At 45.6% G+C, this 19787-nt stretch overlaps 1 protein-coding gene and 1 long non-coding RNA gene across 3 annotated transcripts in view; one reads left to right on the forward strand and one right to left on the reverse strand.

The window, feature by feature from the left end:
- The window catches only part of STAB2 (stabilin 2), a 172159-nt gene that overhangs the window by 51948 nt on the left and 100424 nt on the right, over nt 1-19787 (forward strand). For both annotated transcript variants that reach the window (XM_061417114.1, XM_061417115.1), the window contains exons 16-23: nt 4638-4691; nt 4965-5045; nt 7172-7324; nt 9016-9078; nt 12972-13058; nt 13872-13958; nt 15590-15701; nt 18746-18926. In XM_061417114.1, the coding sequence (XP_061273098.1) occupies nt 4638-4691; nt 4965-5045; nt 7172-7324; nt 9016-9078; nt 12972-13058; nt 13872-13958; nt 15590-15701; nt 18746-18926 (818 nt within the window). The remainder of the gene's footprint in view (nt 1-4637; nt 4692-4964; nt 5046-7171; nt 7325-9015; nt 9079-12971; nt 13059-13871; nt 13959-15589; nt 15702-18745; nt 18927-19787) is intronic.
- On the reverse strand, nt 5301-18799 carry LOC133247825 (uncharacterized). The gene is made up of 3 exons (XR_009736516.1): nt 18009-18799; nt 16003-16125; nt 5301-5499 (listed from the first exon to the last, which is right to left on the reverse strand). It is a non-coding gene; the product is annotated as an uncharacterized LOC133247825 (long non-coding RNA).

The raw sequence follows: 19787 nt of genomic DNA on the forward strand, positions 1-19787 counted from the left end.
ATTACACAGAGGGTCTGAGTCTCTTAGAGTAATGATCCTCAAACTTCAGCGTGCTTAAGAATTACCCAGGGAGGGCTTCTCTGGTGGCTTAGTGATAAATAATCCTGCCAGTGAGGGAGACAAAGTTCAACCCTGATCCAGGAAGATCCCACATGCCACAGAGCAACTAAGCCCCTGTGTCACAACTGTTAAGCCTGTGCTCTAGAGCCAGGGAGCCACAAAAGAGAAGCTACTGCAGCGAGAAGCCTGCACACCACAACTAGGGAGTAGCCCCCACTTGCCCCAAGAAATGCCTGTGCAGCGACAAAGATCCAGCACAGCTAAAAATAAGTAAATAGTTTTTTTTTAAATAAGAGAATTACCCAGGGAACGTGTTAAATAGGTAGATTACAGAAAATTCTGATTTCATGGCATTGGAAATAGACATTTTGGTAAGCACCAGCTTTCTAACTCCGATATCAAGTCACACTGCTTTTGGCACTTGAAGCTTGTTGCCTGAATGATGCAGAGGGTCACATGGACACATCCCTTTCTGGAATACTTTCAGGTGTCTACAAGGATATCCCGATCCAGAATGCCTGCATGCTTAGTCACTTCAGTCATATCTGACTCTTTGCAACCCTATGGACTGTAGTCTCCCAGACCCCCCTGTCCATTGGATTCTCCAGGCAAGAATACTGGAGTGGATTACCATTTCTTCCTCCAGGGATCTTTCCAACCCAGGGATAGAACCCGTGTCTCTGCCTCCTGCATTGGCAGGCCAGTTCTTGACCACTAGTGCCACCTGAGAAGCCCTGCATCCAGAATACTTAGCATTAAAAAAAAAAAAAATAGGTATCAAGGAAATAAGTCAGAAGGTAATCTCTTATGTTACAAGCAGATGTTAAACATATTTAGAGATTTGTTACAGGTTTTCATTGAAAAAGTCATATTTCCCAGTGCCTTTAAAATAGGATGCTATTTTAAAAATATGATTCACACTCAGGTTTCCTGAAACCTAGCTATTATAGGAAAGCTCTTAGTCTTCTCTTTAGAACTCATACTCATATTTAATTTTAAAAGCCAAAGAAGTAATAATTTCTCCCCTGGGAATCTATTAAAATTCTGAGATTATATGGTTTTTCTTTGATACAGATACTTTTTAGTAAGAATAAAGGAGTTCTCAGAAACCTAATCAGGTGAACTTAAAATTAAAACCTTTCAGCTAGAATAGAAAAAGTCACCCTTGCTGCTTTTCTGTCAAGCACTTTTGTTCGAGAAGCTTCTCTCTTTCTGTAACTCCTTCCAGCAGTGACTGGGGCTGCCTCACTCAGGCTCTTGAGAATAGAATGTAACTCTTCCCATCTCCTAGACAAACCTATACAACATATTAAAAAGCAAAGACATCACTTTGCCGACAAAGGTCTGTGTAGTCAAAGCTTTGGTTTTCCAGTAGTCATGTACCAGTGTGAGAGTTGGACCATAAAGAAGGTTGAGCATCAAAGAATTGATGCTCTCGAACTGTGGTACTGGAGAAGACTCTTCAGAGTCCCTTGGACAACATGGAGATCAAACAGTCCATCCTAAAGGAAATCAGTCCTGAATATTCATTGGAAGGACTGATGCTGAAGCTGAAGCTCCACTACTTTGGCCACCTGAGTCAGAGGGCTGACTCATGGGAAAAGACCCTGATGCTGGGCAAGATTGAGGGCAGTAGGAGAAGGGGGTGACAGGGTGAGATGACTGGATGGTATCACTGACTCAATGGACATGAGTTTGAGCAAGCTCCGGGAGATGGTGAAGGACAGGGTGGCCTGGTGTGCTGCAGTCAGACACGACTTAGCGACTGAGCAACAACAACAACTTCCCAGCTCCATTCAGTGAAATCACATCAGTAGCTTGAACTCAGTCCCTGGTAGGAATATTGACACCATGGAAACTGGCCAGTACTATAAATCAGGGCTTATTTTTTCCTTATAGAATGGATTTAACAGCACAGCACTGCTCCTGGCTCTCAATCTCATCTCTCTCAAAGGCAATATCTTACTTCTCACAAAGAACATATAACTTCAAGTCTCTCAATCCTGAGTCTCAAATTGTTTTTCCACTTCCAGTTTCTAGGTGAGGAATAGAATCATCTTTTCTACCACTTTCTCTGGTCCAGAGCCAATGTGGGTCAAGATTCCTCAACCTGTAGGAAGCTCCCTCTTTCTCCACGAATCTTAATGACATCCTTCAGTTTTAACTTCAGAGAGGAGCCTCAGCTAGAGACAATAAGCTCCGCATCAGTTAGGCCAATGAAATGAAAGGTAGACTGGTTTCATTAGAAGGATGTTTTCCAGTTCTGCTTTGGGAATGCCTTGTTTCCTTCCCAGTTATCTTTCTGCTTCTCCTTGAAGCAAAATTTCAGTCCTGAACTATCTGATCCCTGCAGAGACCATAGCTACTGATCACAAGCCCCAGCGTATGACTTCATCACTGAACTAGATAGAAATAAAAGCAAAGGGAGCAAGAGACCAGCCCCTGCCAATTCACAAAGACCTTGTGAGCAAAATGGGACAAAAAGAGGTGAATTTACAGAGTTCAAGGTTGTAGTCACTATTTGGTAGAAAAACTCTCCCTTTCTGTCTCTGGCACCAAACAACTCAGTTTTGTGGTTTGTTTGTTTTCGCCTGAAACAGCAAGTAGGAAGTGAATGTCCACATAAAGGAAAGAATGCATTGCACCAACAAGCTCTCCGACAGCATTACCTGTAAGCGAATCCTGTGGATCTAAGCCATCTGGACTAAACTCTGGCTGGATAATGGCCCCCAGCCAGATAAGTGGCAGGTTCAGACAGTAGTGGAGTGATGCTGATCAACTCTTTGTCCCTTTCATTCTCCAGTTGCCTATAGAATGGGTCCGATGCTAATTAAGTCTTGAGGCTTTAGAAGTGGATAATCCAGCTGATAAAGTCTTTCCTATAAAATAGAGGGCTGGAAGGGGTCCAAACCAACCCTGTTATTTTGCAGTCTAGAGGTGTGAGATGCTTGCTCAGGGTCACACAGAAGAAGAACCAGGACTAAACTCAGATTCCCAAGGCCCAGCTCAGTGACCTTCTCAGGACCTCTTCCCTCCTCCCTTTAATAACTTGCTGGCACAAATGTTTATGCAGGTCCTGCTGTGCTGACTGGGGACACAGTGATTAATAAGCCAGACAGACCCAGTTCCTGCCCTCTGGGAGTTTGAAGTCTACTTTGGTCTGGTATTTTCAAGGGTCCCCACTTTTCCCTACCCTTTCTGCCACTGAGCATTCAAGCTTGTGTTGGCATTGCTTCTGCCTGCAAGTCCTCACTGCTAGGTTCCATAAAGTAGTTGTCAGGGAAAGTTAAGATGCAGAGGCTAAGTGATTTGCTCAAGGTCTTATGGTAACAGAACCAGGGTTACAGAAACCGTCACTTCCAGGGCTGGCCAGCTGGTGGTCAATTTCAACATTCTTACCAGTCACCCTGCCCTGTGCTTAATGCTGTTGACCTATAGATATGGTGGCCTTCCAAGTGTTCACACCAGGACAATTTTGAGAGTGAATGGGGCTGCCAGGATGATCACTGTAAACCAGGGTTGTTCTAGACAAATGAGGATATGTGGTCCCCCTGCTTACAGGTAATTCCCCTGACATAGGGGCCAAGGGGAAGTGCAGAGAAGAATCTGGGTGAATGGAACTTGGGTTCAGCAGGGCTTTCTTTCTGCCTGGGACCTCACACTGTTGAAACATGTCCCTAGCAGGTCAGCCTCTTGGAGGTTATTATGATCTCGATTTGTGATCCTTTACCTTTCTAAGACACAGTAGCTATGGCTGTGCCACTGAAGTAGCAGAATTCAGGGCTTCGAAGCTTGTAACCCCTGGCTCTGACTTAGCTGGGAGATTACAGTCATGCTGTAGTCGACTGCCACTGCCTTCTTCCCCCAGAGAGTGGTCCCTGTGCGCCTTAATTCTGTCCACTGTCTCCAGGGCACCCCTCTAGGGACTGCTCATCCTGCTTAGAGTCCCAAGACTCTTTCTATTTCCTGAAGCATGAGAAACCTTGGAAAGGGCCTTGAAGGTGAGATGAACATGTACCATAAGAACACAGAAGAAAGAGTCCTGGTCACACATTCCTAACAGGACTGTATGTTCCTAAATAACCAGTACATGGCCTGATGAGCCCACAGTTATTTATGGAGTGAATGAAACAGAATCACAAACTGAGGCTGTCTTAGAAAATCTAGAAGGTAGCCTTAGACATTGAGAGAGGTGATGGAGCAGAGTAACTGGGACCTTGAGTTACTTCTCAGGCTTATAGTCTAAGTTATAAATAGCTTTGCAACCTTGGACATGGCTTTAAAACTCAGTCTTATCACACATAAAATGAGTCAGTAGCATCCCCACCTCACAAGGCTGTTGGGAGGACTAAATGAGGGGTGCACATAATATTATGGGAACAGCCCCTGCCTGTCACAAAGTAAAAATGTTAGTTATTTGGGGGATGGGTTTTTCTCACCCTGGATTTCCCAAGAGAGATTATGGGTCATTTATTTTTATTAACCAAGTGACCAGAGTCGCTTGAGAAATTTTATACAAGAGAGGGAAATCTGTGTTTTCCTCAATTACTTAAAGAAGTATTTTGATTCCTTTGCAGGGATCTCGGAAGCTTCTGGAACTCATCAGATACCACATTGTCCCATTTACTCAGGTTGGCCCTCCTTTCCTGCCCTATTTTCCCCCCTGTTTTCAAGATATCTGGTCTTAAATTTCAATATTTTAGTGCTAGAGAATGTGGGACAATTATTTATTATCTTAGCTCTGAGCGCATGCTTATGTGAATAATGAACCTGTCATCTAAGAACTCTTCCAAACCCATTGCAGAAAGCTCCCATCACTTATTTCATAAACTTTCAAGTTATTTTTTCCAGTGAAGACTCTGGGTACTGCTCTCAGTATCTCTATTGTTCTCTTGTTCTTGCAGCTGGAAGTGGCCACACTCATTTCGACCCCTCACATCAGGAGCATGGCCAACCAGATCATAAGATTTAACACAACCAACAATGTAAGTGAAAACTCTGTCTCTGGTGTCATTGCTCACATGTGTTTTTTCCTCTGCTTATGGCTGTCCATCGGGTTATCCTACCTCAACACTAATTCACAGGCTTCGGCTCTTTGTGATTGCTTCATTCATTCATTATGGCTTTCCGCAAATATCTGCTGAGCAGCTCCAAGTGTGTGAATCTAAACTAGAAGCCAAGGATAAAGATGTGGAAAAGACAGGCCTACATTCCAGCAAGGAAAACAACCCTTAAGCAACTAATTAGTGACCAGTTAGTTATTTAGTTACAATTATAACAGGGCTCCCATGAGGAAGTTAAGAGGGCTCTGGAGCAGCAGAAGCAGCAACAGGAGTAGACAGCAGATCTGGGGCTTTAGAAGTCCTCAGTCAGGAGATGATGCTTCAAAGGATGAGTAGGAGCAAGTTCCAGGCAGAAGGCAAAGCAGGTGCAAAGGTCCTGAGACGGGAGGGAACATGACTTATGTAAGAACCTCAAAGAAGGCAGTGTTTTCAGCTAACTTCTCAGGGCTGTAATATTAGCAGAAATCTGGCAGCAGAGAGATTATGTCTCCTGTTGGTTCACTATGGATGGTGATGGTGATGCCCCTTCAACCTTTCAACAAGTTTCTGTTGGGTGCCAAGAATGTGCCAGGCATCATTCTATGCCCTCAAGTTTGGAACAAACAGATAAAAGTCCCTGGTTGCATGGGACTTTCATTCTAGTAAATAAGATGATAGATCATAAGCAAATTAAATATATCCTATATCAGAGTAGTAAGTGTTAAGGTAAAAAAAAAAAACAGCAAAGCAAAGATGGGAAATAGAAAGTGGGAATGGGGCTGACATTTTAGATACAGTGTCTAAGAAATCCTCATGGACAAGAAAACATGTGAGCAAAGACCTGATGGAAATGAAGGAATAGGCACTGTGAGTACCTGGGGGAAGAGTATTCCAGAGAGAGGAAACAGAGAGTGCAAAAGTGCAAAGCAAGGAGCGTGCCGGCCTGATCGAGGAACAGCAAGGTCCTCGGGGCCAGAACAGAGGGACAGGAGGAGTGAGGTCGGAGGAGGTCCAGGCGGTAAGAGGGAGAAGGAGAGGTGCGGTCAGGTCACACGTGGCCTAAAAACTCAGGGCAAGGATGAAGGCTCTTAGTTTAAAAGAGATAAAAAGCCATTAGAGGATTTTGAGCTGTGGAATGATGTGATCGGACATACATCCAGGGAGACTATTTAGGAGGGAATGTAATAACTCAGAGAAGAGGGGCAGTGACGAGCGGGGAGACAGGGAAAGGGGCAAATTTAGTACATCTTTTGCCCAGTACACATTACTGGGCAAAAGACAGGCTTAAGGATGTATTACACAACCTGGGGAGCGGAGTCATTATTTTCTGATAACTGTAAGTAGAAAATAACCTGTAGAATTTGTGTCAGAGTTTTTTAGTTAAATAGAAGGAATAATGGTAACTGAGAGCAGAGTGGTAGCTGAGACCTAGTAAGGAGTGGTTGAATTCCGAAGGTGTTTTGAAGGAGACCAGCAGAATTTGCTGAGGGATCCAATAGGGGATGAGGAAAGAGGAAGCCAGAGATGTTTCCTGAGCTTCTGACTGGAGCCACCAGAAGGATGGTGTTGCCATTAGAATCACCCAGCGAGATTTGGAAGGAAAGTAGAGATCAGAATTCTTTGCCAATTTGTTCATTTTCTGCTCCCTCGCCTACAACATAAGCAGGAACTTGTCTGAGTTTGTTCACTGATATCTCCTGAGACCCCAAAGTAGAGTCGCTCCAATGTATCTGAACAAATGGATCTCCATTTCACCATGGGGGTAAAACAGTTTGCCCAAGGTCTCATAGCAAATATATCACAGAACTCAAATAGTTATACCTCCTCCCCAGTCCAGTGCCGGCAAGGACCATTTCTGCAAGGACATCCTTGCTTAGAATCAGTTGAGAATTCATTCAACAGATTCATCTCTCCCTGTCAGCCAAGCCCTTCTAACCACAATCCTCCCCTCAGCAGAAAGTTAAGTGAAGTTGAAGGCTCTTTCAGGAAGCTGCCACCATTCAGATCTGCCTGGGGGCCACCAGCGCTCCTCAGGCAGAAAGATGAAAGTTGGTGTTGTTTCTCTCCAGGGACAAATTCTGGCAAATGGTGTGGCACTGGAAGAAATGGAGGTCGCTGCCAAAAACGGCCGGATTTACACGCTGACTGGAGTCCTCATACCTCCCTCCATCATCCCAATCCTGCCCCATCGATGTGATGAAACAAACAGGGAGATGAGACTGGTAAGGAAACTAGGGAACTCAATAAGGGAACCCTAAAGAGCCCTCACAGAGCAGACCATTCCGTCCTCCTGATTCTGAGGGAACTGACAGGGAGAGTCTCACACGGGAGCCTTGTTCTAAAGGATTTTCTGTCTTCATGAAGAGGCAGCGGGACCTGAGGTCCTATTTCATTGAACACAAACCAAAATTCCTGGGGGAATTTCCACACTAACCGTTGCTACCCTGGTATATTCATTTTCTAAAGCTGCCACAACAAGTTACCACAAAACAAGTGACTCAAAGTAACAAAAATTTATTCTCTAAACAGTTCTGGAAGCCCGAAGTCCAAAATCAGGGTTTCCTATTTCCATTGCAACTTTTTGGCTCAGCTGGTTTTAATCAGAACAACTAAATTTCAACAAGCTTTTGAACAACCTGGACCAGAGCCACCCCACAACAAGGCGGGGAGTCACAGCTGCCCTTGTCTTCCACAGACTTCCTTCCCTGAACTTGAACAACAGCTGCTCAGGGTGGGAGAGCTCTAAACAAGTCTAACTGTTGACTCCCATCAAGTCTTTCCTGCAAATTGTTCAAGAGCTTATTCTCCATTTCCCCCCAAAACAGAATCAAGATGTGGGCTTGAGCCACAACCCAAAGAATTTTAGTTAAATAAGAAGAGCTTCCCCATAGCTGCCTTAGAATGAAGTCTTCTTTTACTGTTTTATCTGGATTTAAATCAAACCAATGTGCTCTGGTTTAGGGTTGTTCTGATTAGATCTATTAAAAGTAGCAGTGAATTCTCTAGAAGGTATTGAGGGCTAGTAAACAGTAGGCATAGCTAGTCCCTTCTAGAAATCTGTTTTCAGAACCCATAGCTGCCTTTGGGCATGTATACTTAGATTTAGAGGTTTAATTAATAACTCTATACCAGTTAAGATCCCTGCCAGATACAGAATTTATCCCAGTGGTTCAAATGAAGAGACTTTAATTAAGAATCTGTGACAGAGGGGTGGGCAGGGCTGAGGAAACAAGCAAGTGATGCTGGGCCATCCAAGGAGAAGCAGTGGCAGGAAACCAATACAACAGAGAATCAAGGGTGGGTAGGAGGGGGAATCACCTGCGGCCACTGGGAGCAGGGCAAAGGGAAGAAGAGGTGTCCACCAGGAGCTGGAGGGATGGCACTCGAGCAGAGAGGGAGCAAGAAAGAGATACCTTGACCCTGTCTTCTTCCTACCCACCGATATCCTGCTGGCCCCTCACCCAGACCAACTGGAAACTGGTGAGGAAGCCCAAGGTTGACCTGCTGAAGCAAAGAACCCAGTAGCGAAAGTCAGAGGGACTTGAGTGTGTAGTCAATGCTAATGCTTTGTCCTTGGAACAGGTGGGCAACTGCAGTGTCCCCTCAGGGACAGGGGCCTCCCTACATGGCTGAGGGTTGACCAGAAGCCTGAGGCCTGCAGACAGTCTGAATCTGAAAGAGGATGAGGAAGGGGCTCCTCTGAGCAGACCTAGTTACTTCTCCCAAACCTCTCTGGAGTTGACATCACTCGTTCTCTCTAGGGAGGAGGCAGTAGGGGCAAGGAGAGGGGCCAAGAGTGGGATGCTAGTGGGACCACCTTTCTAAGGGGCATAAGGAGACATAAGGCCAGATGCAGTGGCCCGCTGCTGCTTCTTATAGGGACCCCTGCACTGATCCCTGTCCTTCCTTCCAGGGCACATGTGTGAGCTGTTCCCTGGTTTACCGGAGCAAATGTCCAGCCGACTCCGAGCCCACAGTGAGTGTGACAGCTTCAGAGAAGCACACATCACCCCAGCAACCCCACGGGTGTGATTTCTCATCCTTCCCACCTTCCCCCTCTTAAAAGATAATCATTCCAACTAGGATTGGCTCTTAGCCTGCTCTGTCTGGGGGGACGGTAGAAAGATAGCTCACAGATCTGTGTTTGAGTTCTTGCTCACTTATCCAAGGTAAGTTGCTTCACATTTTTACTCTAATTTTCTTATCTGTGAGTAGTAATAATAGCAACATCCACAGCAGAAGCAGGATTAGCATAGATAAAAACCCAAGTGCAATGCCTGGATCAAATAGCCACTCAGTAAACATTCCCTCTCTAATCTTCCTCTTAAATAAAATCCATTGTTTGTTTAAGAGAGACAAAACTTTACCTCCACCCTCTTGAGGTCTGCAAGACCCTGGCTGGGCCTGCAAATTAAGTTGACATAAGATAAATTAACAGGAGAAAAGCACAATTTTTTTTTTTACACATACATCAGTTGAGTGACTCAGTTGTGTCCAATTCTTTGTGACCCATGGACTGCAGCACGCCAGGCCTCCCTGTCCAACACCAACTCCTGGAGCTTGCTCAAACTTATGTCCATTGAGTCCGTAGTGCCATCCAACCATCTCATCCTCTGTCATCCCCTTCTCCTCCTGCCCTCAATCTTTCCCAGCATCAGGGTCTTTTCATATGAGTCAGTTCTTCACATTAGGTGGCCAAAGTATTGGAGTTTCAGCTTCAGCATCAGTCCTTCCAATGAATATTCCGGACTAATCTCCTTTAGGATGGACTGGTTGGATCTCCTTGCAGTCCAAGGGACTCTTGAGTCTTCTCCAACACCACAGTTCAAAAGCATCAATTCCTGGGCACTCAGCTTTCTTTATAGTCCAACTCTCACATCCATACATGACCACTGGAAAAACCATAGTTTTGACTAAATGGTCCTTTGTCGGCAAAGTAATGTCTCTGCTTTTTAATATGCTGTCTATGTTGGTCATAACTTTTCTTCCAAGGAGCAAATGTCTTTTAATATCATGGCTGCAGTCACCATCTACAGTGATTTTGGAGCCCAAAAAATAAAATCTGTCACTGTTTCCACTGTTTCCCTGTCTATTTGCCATGAAGTGATAGGACCAGGTGCCATGTCTTCGTTTTCTGAATGTTGAGTTTTAAGCCAACTTTTTCACTCTTCTCTTTCAGTTTCATTAAGAGGCTCTTTAGTTCTTCGCTTTCTGCCGTAAGGGTAGTGTCATCTGTGTATCTGAGGTTATTGATATTTCTCCTGGCAATCTTGATTCCAGCTTGTGCTCCATCTAGCCCAGCATTTTGCATGTACATAGGAGTTTCCATTGGAGAAGGAAATGACAACCCACTCCAGTATTCTTGCCTAGGAAATCCCATGGACAGAGTCTGAGCCTGGTGGGCTACAGTCCATGGAGTCGCAAAGAGTTGGACATGACTTAGCAACTGAACACAGGAGCTTCCATAGGAGAATGAAGACCCAGAGAAATAGCAAAACCCAAGTGTTTATAGAGTAGGTTGAACAAAGATAGGCAACTGTGGAAAAGTAACTAAAATGTGAAATATATTTCACAATATATACCTATATCAAGTCATTATCACTATGTTATATGTCTTAAACTTGTGTACAAGTTTTTTGTATCTGCTATTTTCAAGTGCCTTTAGCTCAAAATAATCCATATGGCACATTTGGAGGGGGCATGTTCTGCTACACTTCATTGGTGTCTGCTCTTCCCAGGCATCTTTCTGGAGAGAAATAAATGAAATATCAAGAAAATGACACTAGAACCATCAAAACCTTGTGATGCTTCATTGAATTCCACACCATGTCTACTGAGGAATATAGAGTGGGTTAAGGAGCATAAGGGCTTACCTGGCAGCTAAGTGGTAAAGAATCTGCGTGCAATGCAGGAGTCCCAAGTTTGATTCCTGTCAGGAGGATCTCCTGGAGAAGGAAATGGCAACCCAGTCCAGTATTCTTGCTTGGGAAATCCCATGGATGGGGAGACTGGTGAACTACAGCCCACGGGGTCCTAAAGACACAACCTAGCAACTAAAACAACAACTATAGCTACACCAGGGGGCATAATGATGAATAAGATATTGTTTCGTTTTTGTCCTGAGAAGTTCTAATCTAAAAAGGAAAACAGACCATGGTACAACGATCCATAATTCATAGGCCAGGTAAGTACTCTACTGGTTGTTAAAGCAACAAATTTGAAGATAAAATTGATGACAGAAATTCCTGCCTCTAAGTTTGTCCTAAGAAAGACCTTCCCAACTAGAGAGTTCATCCCACACTAGAATAGATGGCTAAAGAGAGTGATGAGTTTACACAATCCTACTGTGGAGCACTTCATAAAGAAACAAACACACACACACTAAAATAGGCATAAGTGTTCAGATATTTGCTCCGTGAAGCCGGCGCCCCTGCGTCCTGCAGGATGCTGTCAACCAGTGGTTGTGGAGAGGGAGGGGGGAAGAGGAGACTGTGGTGACTGGCATCCCATGATTGCTGTGTGCCAGACACTGTTCTAAATGCTCTGTGCAGCAAGCCTGCAAGAGAGGCACCTTATCATACCAGTGTATAACCTGAGAACTAAGGCGAGGAGACTTAACAGCCCTCGCACAAGGTCACACAGCTGGTGGGCACAGACCATGAGTCTACATTGCCTCTGCCCAAGGAAAGAGAAGCAGCAGAGGAAAGGAAGAAATGAGATGCATGGGTCAGAGCCCAGAGAGCCCCAAACTGCCCCTCCCAGGCTCCTGTGGTCTGTATTTGGCTAAGTATCCTGACAGCCAAAGAAGAGAGTTGAGTACTTCTTCCTCAGTGACCTCAGAATTCCTCCAGACATCTAAGATTTTAGGATTTTACTGACTGTGGAAGTTTTCATTGCTCTCTTCCTGTGTAAGAGACTAAGATGAGGAGTACCTCGATACTAGTTTTTATCTAACATAAAATTTGAGCCACAGATTAAATGCTCAGGATTAAAGTTGAGATCAGCACTTTTGTCCCATTTCACAGATTAGGCAGCTTGAGGCCCAGGAGGCAGTATGACTTGCCTCTGAGATCCTAAAGTTAGTAGGTGGTAAGACCCATTCTCTCGACTTACCACTTACCAGTAGTGTTTCCTAGAAAGAAGATTTAACCAGTCCAGGCCTCAGTTGCCTCATCTATTAAGAAAAGGGATGAGAAATAGCCACACAGTTAAATAATGATGATCTCCTATGGGCAGTGTGTCTGGCCCTAGAAGGTTCTCAATAAATGGTAGTTCTCAGTCATTCTGAGTGGGTATCAGAGGTTAGAGAATGGTAGGAAATCTGCCATTGATCCATATAATCCACAGACTGCACTGTTTTGTTTGGTAGATCTTTGTACAAACTAGGATGGAAATCTCTAATAGCTCCAGAATTTCTGAATAGGTGGTTTTGTGTGTGTGCGCTAAGCTGCTTCAGTCATGTCTGACTCTTTGCAACCCTGTGGACGGTAGCCCTTCAGGCTCCTTTGTCCAGGAGGAGGTTAGAGCTGGTTATTAATTGGAAGGAGGGCTAAACCACACCCACGATGCACAGGAATATGTTCCCAGATCGATCAGCAATGTCTGCCAGGACACAAGAGGGGACAAAAGGTACCTATGCCCCAGGTCACCATGCAAACCCTGGCCTGTATTCTCCCAATAAGGAAACAGAGGCCTAACAGGTGACTGAGTTCTGCCTGGACCCGTGTGAGCTGTGTACTTTAGTGCTCTATGCTGGCATCGATGGTAAACTGGAGGAAATACATCATCTAGTCTATAGAGAAGCCAAGTGATGTCCAGATGACCTCAAAATGCAGACTGCAATGCTTTTTCTTCTTGACTTTCTTCCAGACACTCTTTGTTCACAAGTGTATCTACACCGGCCGAATCAGGAGCCCGAAGAATGGATGTGCCAGATACTGTAATGCCACCGTGAAGGTGAGGCGTGTGTGTGTGGCCGAGGACCTCATCCAGGCCACCAAGGCCCATACAGAAGCCAGCAGGCTGGGCAGTTCTTAGGCCCCAGGGTCTGTGAATCAGAGGTTGCCAGTGGGAGCTTGACCACATTTTCCTCCAAAGGAAGCTTTGAACAGAGTTCCCTGCATCTTTGCATCCATCCCATGGTTCCTATGGCTCTTAATACAGAGCCCACACCCCTGACACTCCCCTGCCTGGTGCACACTCAGCAGAGCCCCTGGCGTGGCTCCCACCTCATTCCCACCTCAGCATGTGTGCCTTTGCTAGTTCCTCCCTCAGAATGCTTTTCCAGGTTTTCTCGGGGCTGACTCATCTCTCAAGTCTCCATTCCACCATCGCTTCCTCTGTCACCGCCCAATCCACAGTGGCCCCCCAGTGTCCCCACACCTCTGTCCCCAGCCACCACTTGATAACAGCACTTCATTTTCCCAGCACATACCACTCTCTCAAATCTTTTTTTTAATTTATTATTTGTGTCTTCCCTGACTAGCTGGAACACAGGCTCCATGAGCACAAGCCCGTGTCTCTCTTGCTCGTACAGTGCCAGAGCCGGGCAGGCAGCCAGGGGCAGCCCTCAGGAGGTTCACGGTGAACTGATGGCTGAGCACAAGCCACGCTGTCATCCACCCGAGAAAAAGGCATTCTCCTGGGGAGGGGAGGAGGCCGATAGTGTTTGTGATTGTAATTGAAATGAAAATGAATAAAATGAATTTCCTTTGAGGAACTGGCACTCTGCTTTGGATTCAAAAAGGCAACATGCATTTTGTTTTTCAGATTCCAAAATGCTGCAAAGGCTTCTACGGGCCAGACTGCAACCAGTGCCCAGGAGGCTTCTCGAATCCGTGCTCCGGGAACGGGCAGGTGATGAGGGCTGAGGCTTACTTTTTCACAAAGGCTGAGGTTGACCTGTGTTGTTGTTGTTCAGTTGTTCATCGGACTCTTTTCAACGCCATGGACTGAAGCACGCCAGGCTTCCCTGTCCTTTGCTATCTCCCAGAGTTTGCTCAAACTCATGTCCATTGAGTCTGTGATGCCAACCAACCATCACATCCTCTGTCGTCCCCTTCTGCTCCTGCCCTCAATCTTTGCCAGCATCAGGGTCTTTTCTAATGAGTCGGCTCTTTGCATCAGGTGGCCAAAGTATTGGAGCTTCAGCTTCACTATCAATCCTTCCAGTGAATATTCAGGGTTGATTTCCTTTAGGATTAACGGGTTTCACCACCTTGCAGTCCAAGGGACTCTCAAGAGTCTTCTCCAAAACCACAGTCCAAAAACATCAATTCTTTGGCATTCAGCTTTCTTTATGGTCCAACTCTCACATTCATACATGACTACTGGAAACACCATAGCTTTGACTAGACAGACCTTTGCCAGCAAAGTAATGTTTCTGACCTGTGTTAAGTCAAAAAAAAGAATTCTTAAAACCATTAAACCAAGAAATGATTCAATGCCAGTCACGGTTCCCAGGGAACAAAAGAAACAGATGAGTTGCTAAAAGAACAGAAGATGTCTGCAGGAGAAGGAATCTTTCCTGGGGCAGTGGCAGGGGGCACGGTGTCCGGCAAGGTCCCTTCTGGCCCGCTTTCCTTCTGCTGAGGGCATGACCTTGAACAACTCAGCAAGGCTTTATGGACCCCACTTTCCTCCTGTGGGAGATAAAATTGTTGGCCTGTATTGATGTTCCAAGATTTTTTAGGATCAAAATTTTGTTATTCTTTAAAAAAAAAAAAAAGAAAAACTGCTCAGTGAATGCTTTTTTAGCCCATCTACAAAACCTGGCTTAATGAAGTGTAAGAGCCAGAACTTGACTCATCTAGCATGGAGGCCAGGGCTGAACAAACAAAGGTAAAGAGGCTGTGGTTCGTTTGGGGAAATTATGTATCTGCACATATAAGAAATCCATGTCAAAAATATGCCTCTTTCAAGGGGAAGGAAAAACTGCCTGACCACCAAGGGGGACACCACACAGGCGAGGGTAATAGGGCGAAGCTGCTACGAATTAACCTCTGTAGCTGGGAGATCTGTTTGGGGCCACAAACCCTATTGTGATGCATACAGATCTAACCTTGAAATTGCTGGAGAGCTAGGGGGCAAAATGCACACACTGGAGGGACAAACACTGCCATTTGGAGTCACATAGCTGAGCACATGAGAATCTGCAGAGAAAGGCTGGCCTTCATTCTGAAGGTTGGAGGTTTATCAGTCTGACCCTTAAGCATTGTGTAGAGGTTCCAGTTGTGACTGGCCCCCCTCAAATGACTTCCTGTAAAGTTCTGAATCCTGGCTTGGGATTCCTATATGTCACTGTCTTAGCTCTGTACCTAATACCCACGGCTCCACTTTCCACAAGGGTTCCCAGAGAGTCATTTCAAGCAGACCTGAATCTGAGTCAAAGAAGCAGGTCAGGAAACAAGCATCCGGGACTCCTGGCCAGGGGCAGGGGGTGGGAGGTGTGTTGTCCTGATGGCCAGGGGCCCTGTCTTTGTTCCCAGTGCACCGACGGCCTTGATGGCAACGGGACGTGTGTTTGCCAGGATGGCTTCCGAGGCTCCCGGTGCCAGTTCTGTTCAGACCCCAGTAAATACGGACCTCGGTGTGACAAAAGTAAGTGTCGTTTCCAGAGCTGCCTTCTGCTCCTTAGCCAGGGTCCCCACGGCTCTGCGGCGCAATCCTGGTGTTGGGTGCCCCTTGGCTTGGTGGGTGCCCCTACCACAGGGCAGTTCTTAAGCCCTTGGGTCCCAAATGCTAGCATGTGCCAGATTGCTGAGCCCCCTCACAGAGCTCTGAGATAGAAGGCCTGAGTGGTACCCTGGGGATTTGCATCTCTTAACAAGTGCCCTGGGATGTCAGCACCACTGACCCAAGAGCACCTTTAAAAACCAGTCATGTAGGGTTTCCCATGTACCTGAACTGATCATGGACTTCTTAGCAGCACACAGCCTCCCCACCTTTCAAGCAGTCGTCTTCCGTCAGCTCCTCCCTTTGCTAAATGTGTGGCCTTGGGTTAGTTAGGCCTCCGTTTCCTCATCTATAAAATGAGAGTCATATCGGTAACTACCTCATAAGGCTAGTACAAGTTATAAATGGAAAACACTTGCCCGAGAACAATGCCTGGCACCTAGTATGCACTACCAATATTATTATCTGTTATTGTTATTCTTATCTATTATTGTTATTCTTATCTATTATTGTTATTCTTATCTATTATTGTTGGCACTGTTGCCGTTATGCTAAGTTCAGTGACATAAATGTCAGGAAACTCAGAGAACATGTAGAAAGTTCTACAGTACTAGGTATTGAAAAATATACAGCTATATAATCTTAGAAAATACATTGTTCTTAAAAATAATACAATGTGAATATATAAGTATATAAATAAAAATATACATCTCTGTGTATCTAAGCTAAGATTAGAACTCGCTGGGGAGAAAAAAATGGCTTCCTTGGTGGCTCAGTCGGTAAAGAATCTGCCAGCAATGCAGGAGACCTGGGTTTGATCCCTGAGTCAGGAAGATTCCCTGGAGAAGGAAATGGCAACCCACTCCAGTAACCTTGCCTGGAAAACCCCATGGACAGAGAAGCCTGGCAGGCTATAGTCCATGGTTCAGAAGAGTCGGACACAACTTAGTGACTACACCACCACCACCACCAAGCTGAGATCAGAACTTGATGGGGAAAAAAAATGAATAGTTCAGAGCTTGCTGTGGAATCAGACCAACATGAAGTTAAAGCTCCATTCTGAAACTTACTGGCTTTATGACCTTAAAGGGAATTCCCTGGTAGTCCAGTGCTTAGGACTCCGTGCTTTCACTGCTGAGGGCATAGGTTCTATCCCTGGTCAGAGAATTAAGTTCCCACCAGCCATGTGGCACAGTAAAAAAAAAAAATCTGAGACCTTAGAAAAAGTCTCTCACTAAAGCTCAGTTTCCCCATTTATAAAATGGAGACAATACTGTACCCACTTCGTAGGTGGCTGATTAAGTTGGATCATAATTGAGGACTATAGCCCAGAGCATGTACCTAGCAAGTAATCAGTGAATGAAGCCGTTCTTACTACTATCACTGCTAACTCCACTCATCTGTTACAGAACACACAGCCCCTCTCCTCCCTTACTGTATCTGATTTTCACAGCTACCTCTCAAGAGGGATGGGACACCAGAGCCCAGCAGAGTCAGGGCTGCCGATCCTAGTCCAATGCTCTTTTTGCCAAATAAGGTTTCTGAGGGGAAAGAAAATAGGGGCTTATTCCAAAGCCTGTTGATAGAGGCATTTTTATGAGGCTAGCAGGCAGGATGCTAAGGCTGGGAAAGGACTGGTAGGCTTCCTGCTCCAAAGCCTCTCGTCCAGGTTTGTGACTGCCCACCACCTCACACTGGGGAGCTTCCTCTTCTTTCTGGGGTCTTGTTCCTTGCTAACTAAGCCCTGACTTTCATAAAAGTTTATGGAAAGTCTTTTTTGTTTTAAATCTCTTCCAGCCCCCACTCACTATGTTTCTTTTTCCTGGATGCTGGCTCCAAGCCCCTACACTAATTCCTCTCCCCGCAGTCCCTTCTGGGGCAAAACCACAGATTCCTTCATTTCTGATCATATTCAAACCCCCAAATCCTTGCCACCTGCCTTTGAGAATCTCTAGAGTGTGAGCCTGACTCTGATAATTGCTGCTTTTGCAGCAATTTTTAAATATTTGTAATCAAAAGCAAAATCAGCAGCTAAGATGATAACAGGCAGGCGGAAATGCCAGTCGATTTACTGATCTACTGTTAGTGACTCATGGTCACTAACTGAAATGGAAGTTGAAGGTCTGAGTTCAAGTCCCTGTATGGGAAAGTACCAGCAAGTTAGGCAAATTAGACAATCACCTCTTTGGGCTGTTTCCTCATTTTGAACATGAGAATGGTAAAAGTACCTACCTCTTGAAGCTGGTGACTATGAATGAGAGTGGTTTGGTTGCTAAGTCATGTCTTTGTGACCTCATGAACTGTAGCCTGCCAGGCTTCTCTGTCCATGGGATTTCCCAGGCAAGAATACTGGAGTAGGTTGCCATTTCCTTCTCCAGGAGATCTTCCTGACCCAGGGATCAAACCCAGGTCTCCTGCATTGCAGGCAGATTCTTTTACTGCCTAAGCCACCAGGGAAACACCATAATTGAGAGGGTACAGGTTGAAGACTGGTTCAGTGCCTAGAACAAGGTCAGTGTGCAAATACTGGCCATGAGTGGCACTGGTCTGCTATGATAGAGTGGAGAACAATACATAAGCTGCACATCAGAGGCTGTGCTGGCAGGAGAAATCACTTTTGTTTACTCCAGAACATCTTCAAGAGAAGGCAGAAAATGTCAGACTAAATTCTCCAACAAGAAGTAGGTGAAAATTGAGTTCCTTGGCCTCTTTCATTCATCACACTCTCCCTCCCACTGCACCGCACACGCAGACATACACAGCAGTACCGAGGTCAAGCTCTTCTCTCTGAAAGCTGTCCTGGCACAGGGACAAAGATGCTCCCAGAGTCTTCCCAGGCTCAGCCACCAGGTCTGTCCTGACAGGAGTGAGGAGATGGGGGTTGAAGATGGGGGACTTCCTCTGTGGCCCATGTGCCCACTGCTAAGCTTGTCCCCACGCCCTGAATGGCCCTTTTCCTTCTCCCTCAGCATGTCCGTGCATTTTCGGAACGTGTGATAACAGGATTGACAGCGACGGCGCCTGCCTTCCTGGGAGCTGCAGGAACGGCTCTGCGGGGAGATTCTGCCACAAGCAGACCTCAGCCTGTGGGCCCTACGTGCAGTTCTGTCACATCCATGCCACCTGTGAATACAGTGATGGAACGGCAAGGTAGGCGCAAGGCAGGCGTGCCACCCTGTTACCTGCAGACAGACCCAACCCATGTCTAACCTCTCCATAAACAAAGGCCTATTCTCTCCAGCTGCCAGCACGGCTTTAGTGGAGAAAAGCTCAGACTGAGATGGGTTCAAACTGTAGCACTTCCTACTTTCGAAACTTAACCAGCTGTGTGACCTTGGGCAGTTACTTAACCTCTCTGAGCCTCACTTTCCTCATCAGTACAATAAGGGTGAGGTTGCATACCTGGCAGGGCAGTTGTGGAGGTTAGATCAACTGAATGCCCAAGCACCCAGCACCAGGGCTAGTACATCATAGGTCTTCAGTCATGGAAACTCCAGTAATTGCCATCACTCAAGTGAAAGAAATGAAGATTAACCCACCAACTTTCCAACCCTTTAAAATCTCTTTTACTTCCTAAGATCATTAATAATAACTCCCATATTAAAGACATCTTACAGGAAAACTGGGTCTTTGGATCACCAGTTGATGTCTTAATGTTGTCTCAACTATCACACAATTGCACTCATCTCACATGCTAGTAAAGTAATGCTCAAAATTCTCCAGGCCAGGCTTCAGCAATACGGGAACCGTGAACTTCCTGATGTTCAAGCTGGTTTTAGAAAAGGCAGAGGAACCAGAGATCAAATTGCCAACATCCGCTGGATCATCAAAAAAGCAAGAGAGTTCCAGAAAAACATCTATTTCTGCTTTATGGACTATGCCAAAGCCTTTGACTGTGTGGATCACAATAAACTGTGGAAAATTCTTCAAGAGATGGGAATACCAGACCACCTGACATGCCTCTTGAGAAACCTGTATGCAGGTCAGGAAGCAACAGTCAGAACTGGACAT

This window comes from Bos javanicus, chromosome 5 (assembly GCF_032452875.1).
Source record: "Bos javanicus breed banteng chromosome 5, ARS-OSU_banteng_1.0, whole genome shotgun sequence".
NCBI lineage: Eukaryota > Metazoa > Chordata > Mammalia > Artiodactyla > Bovidae > Bos > Bos javanicus.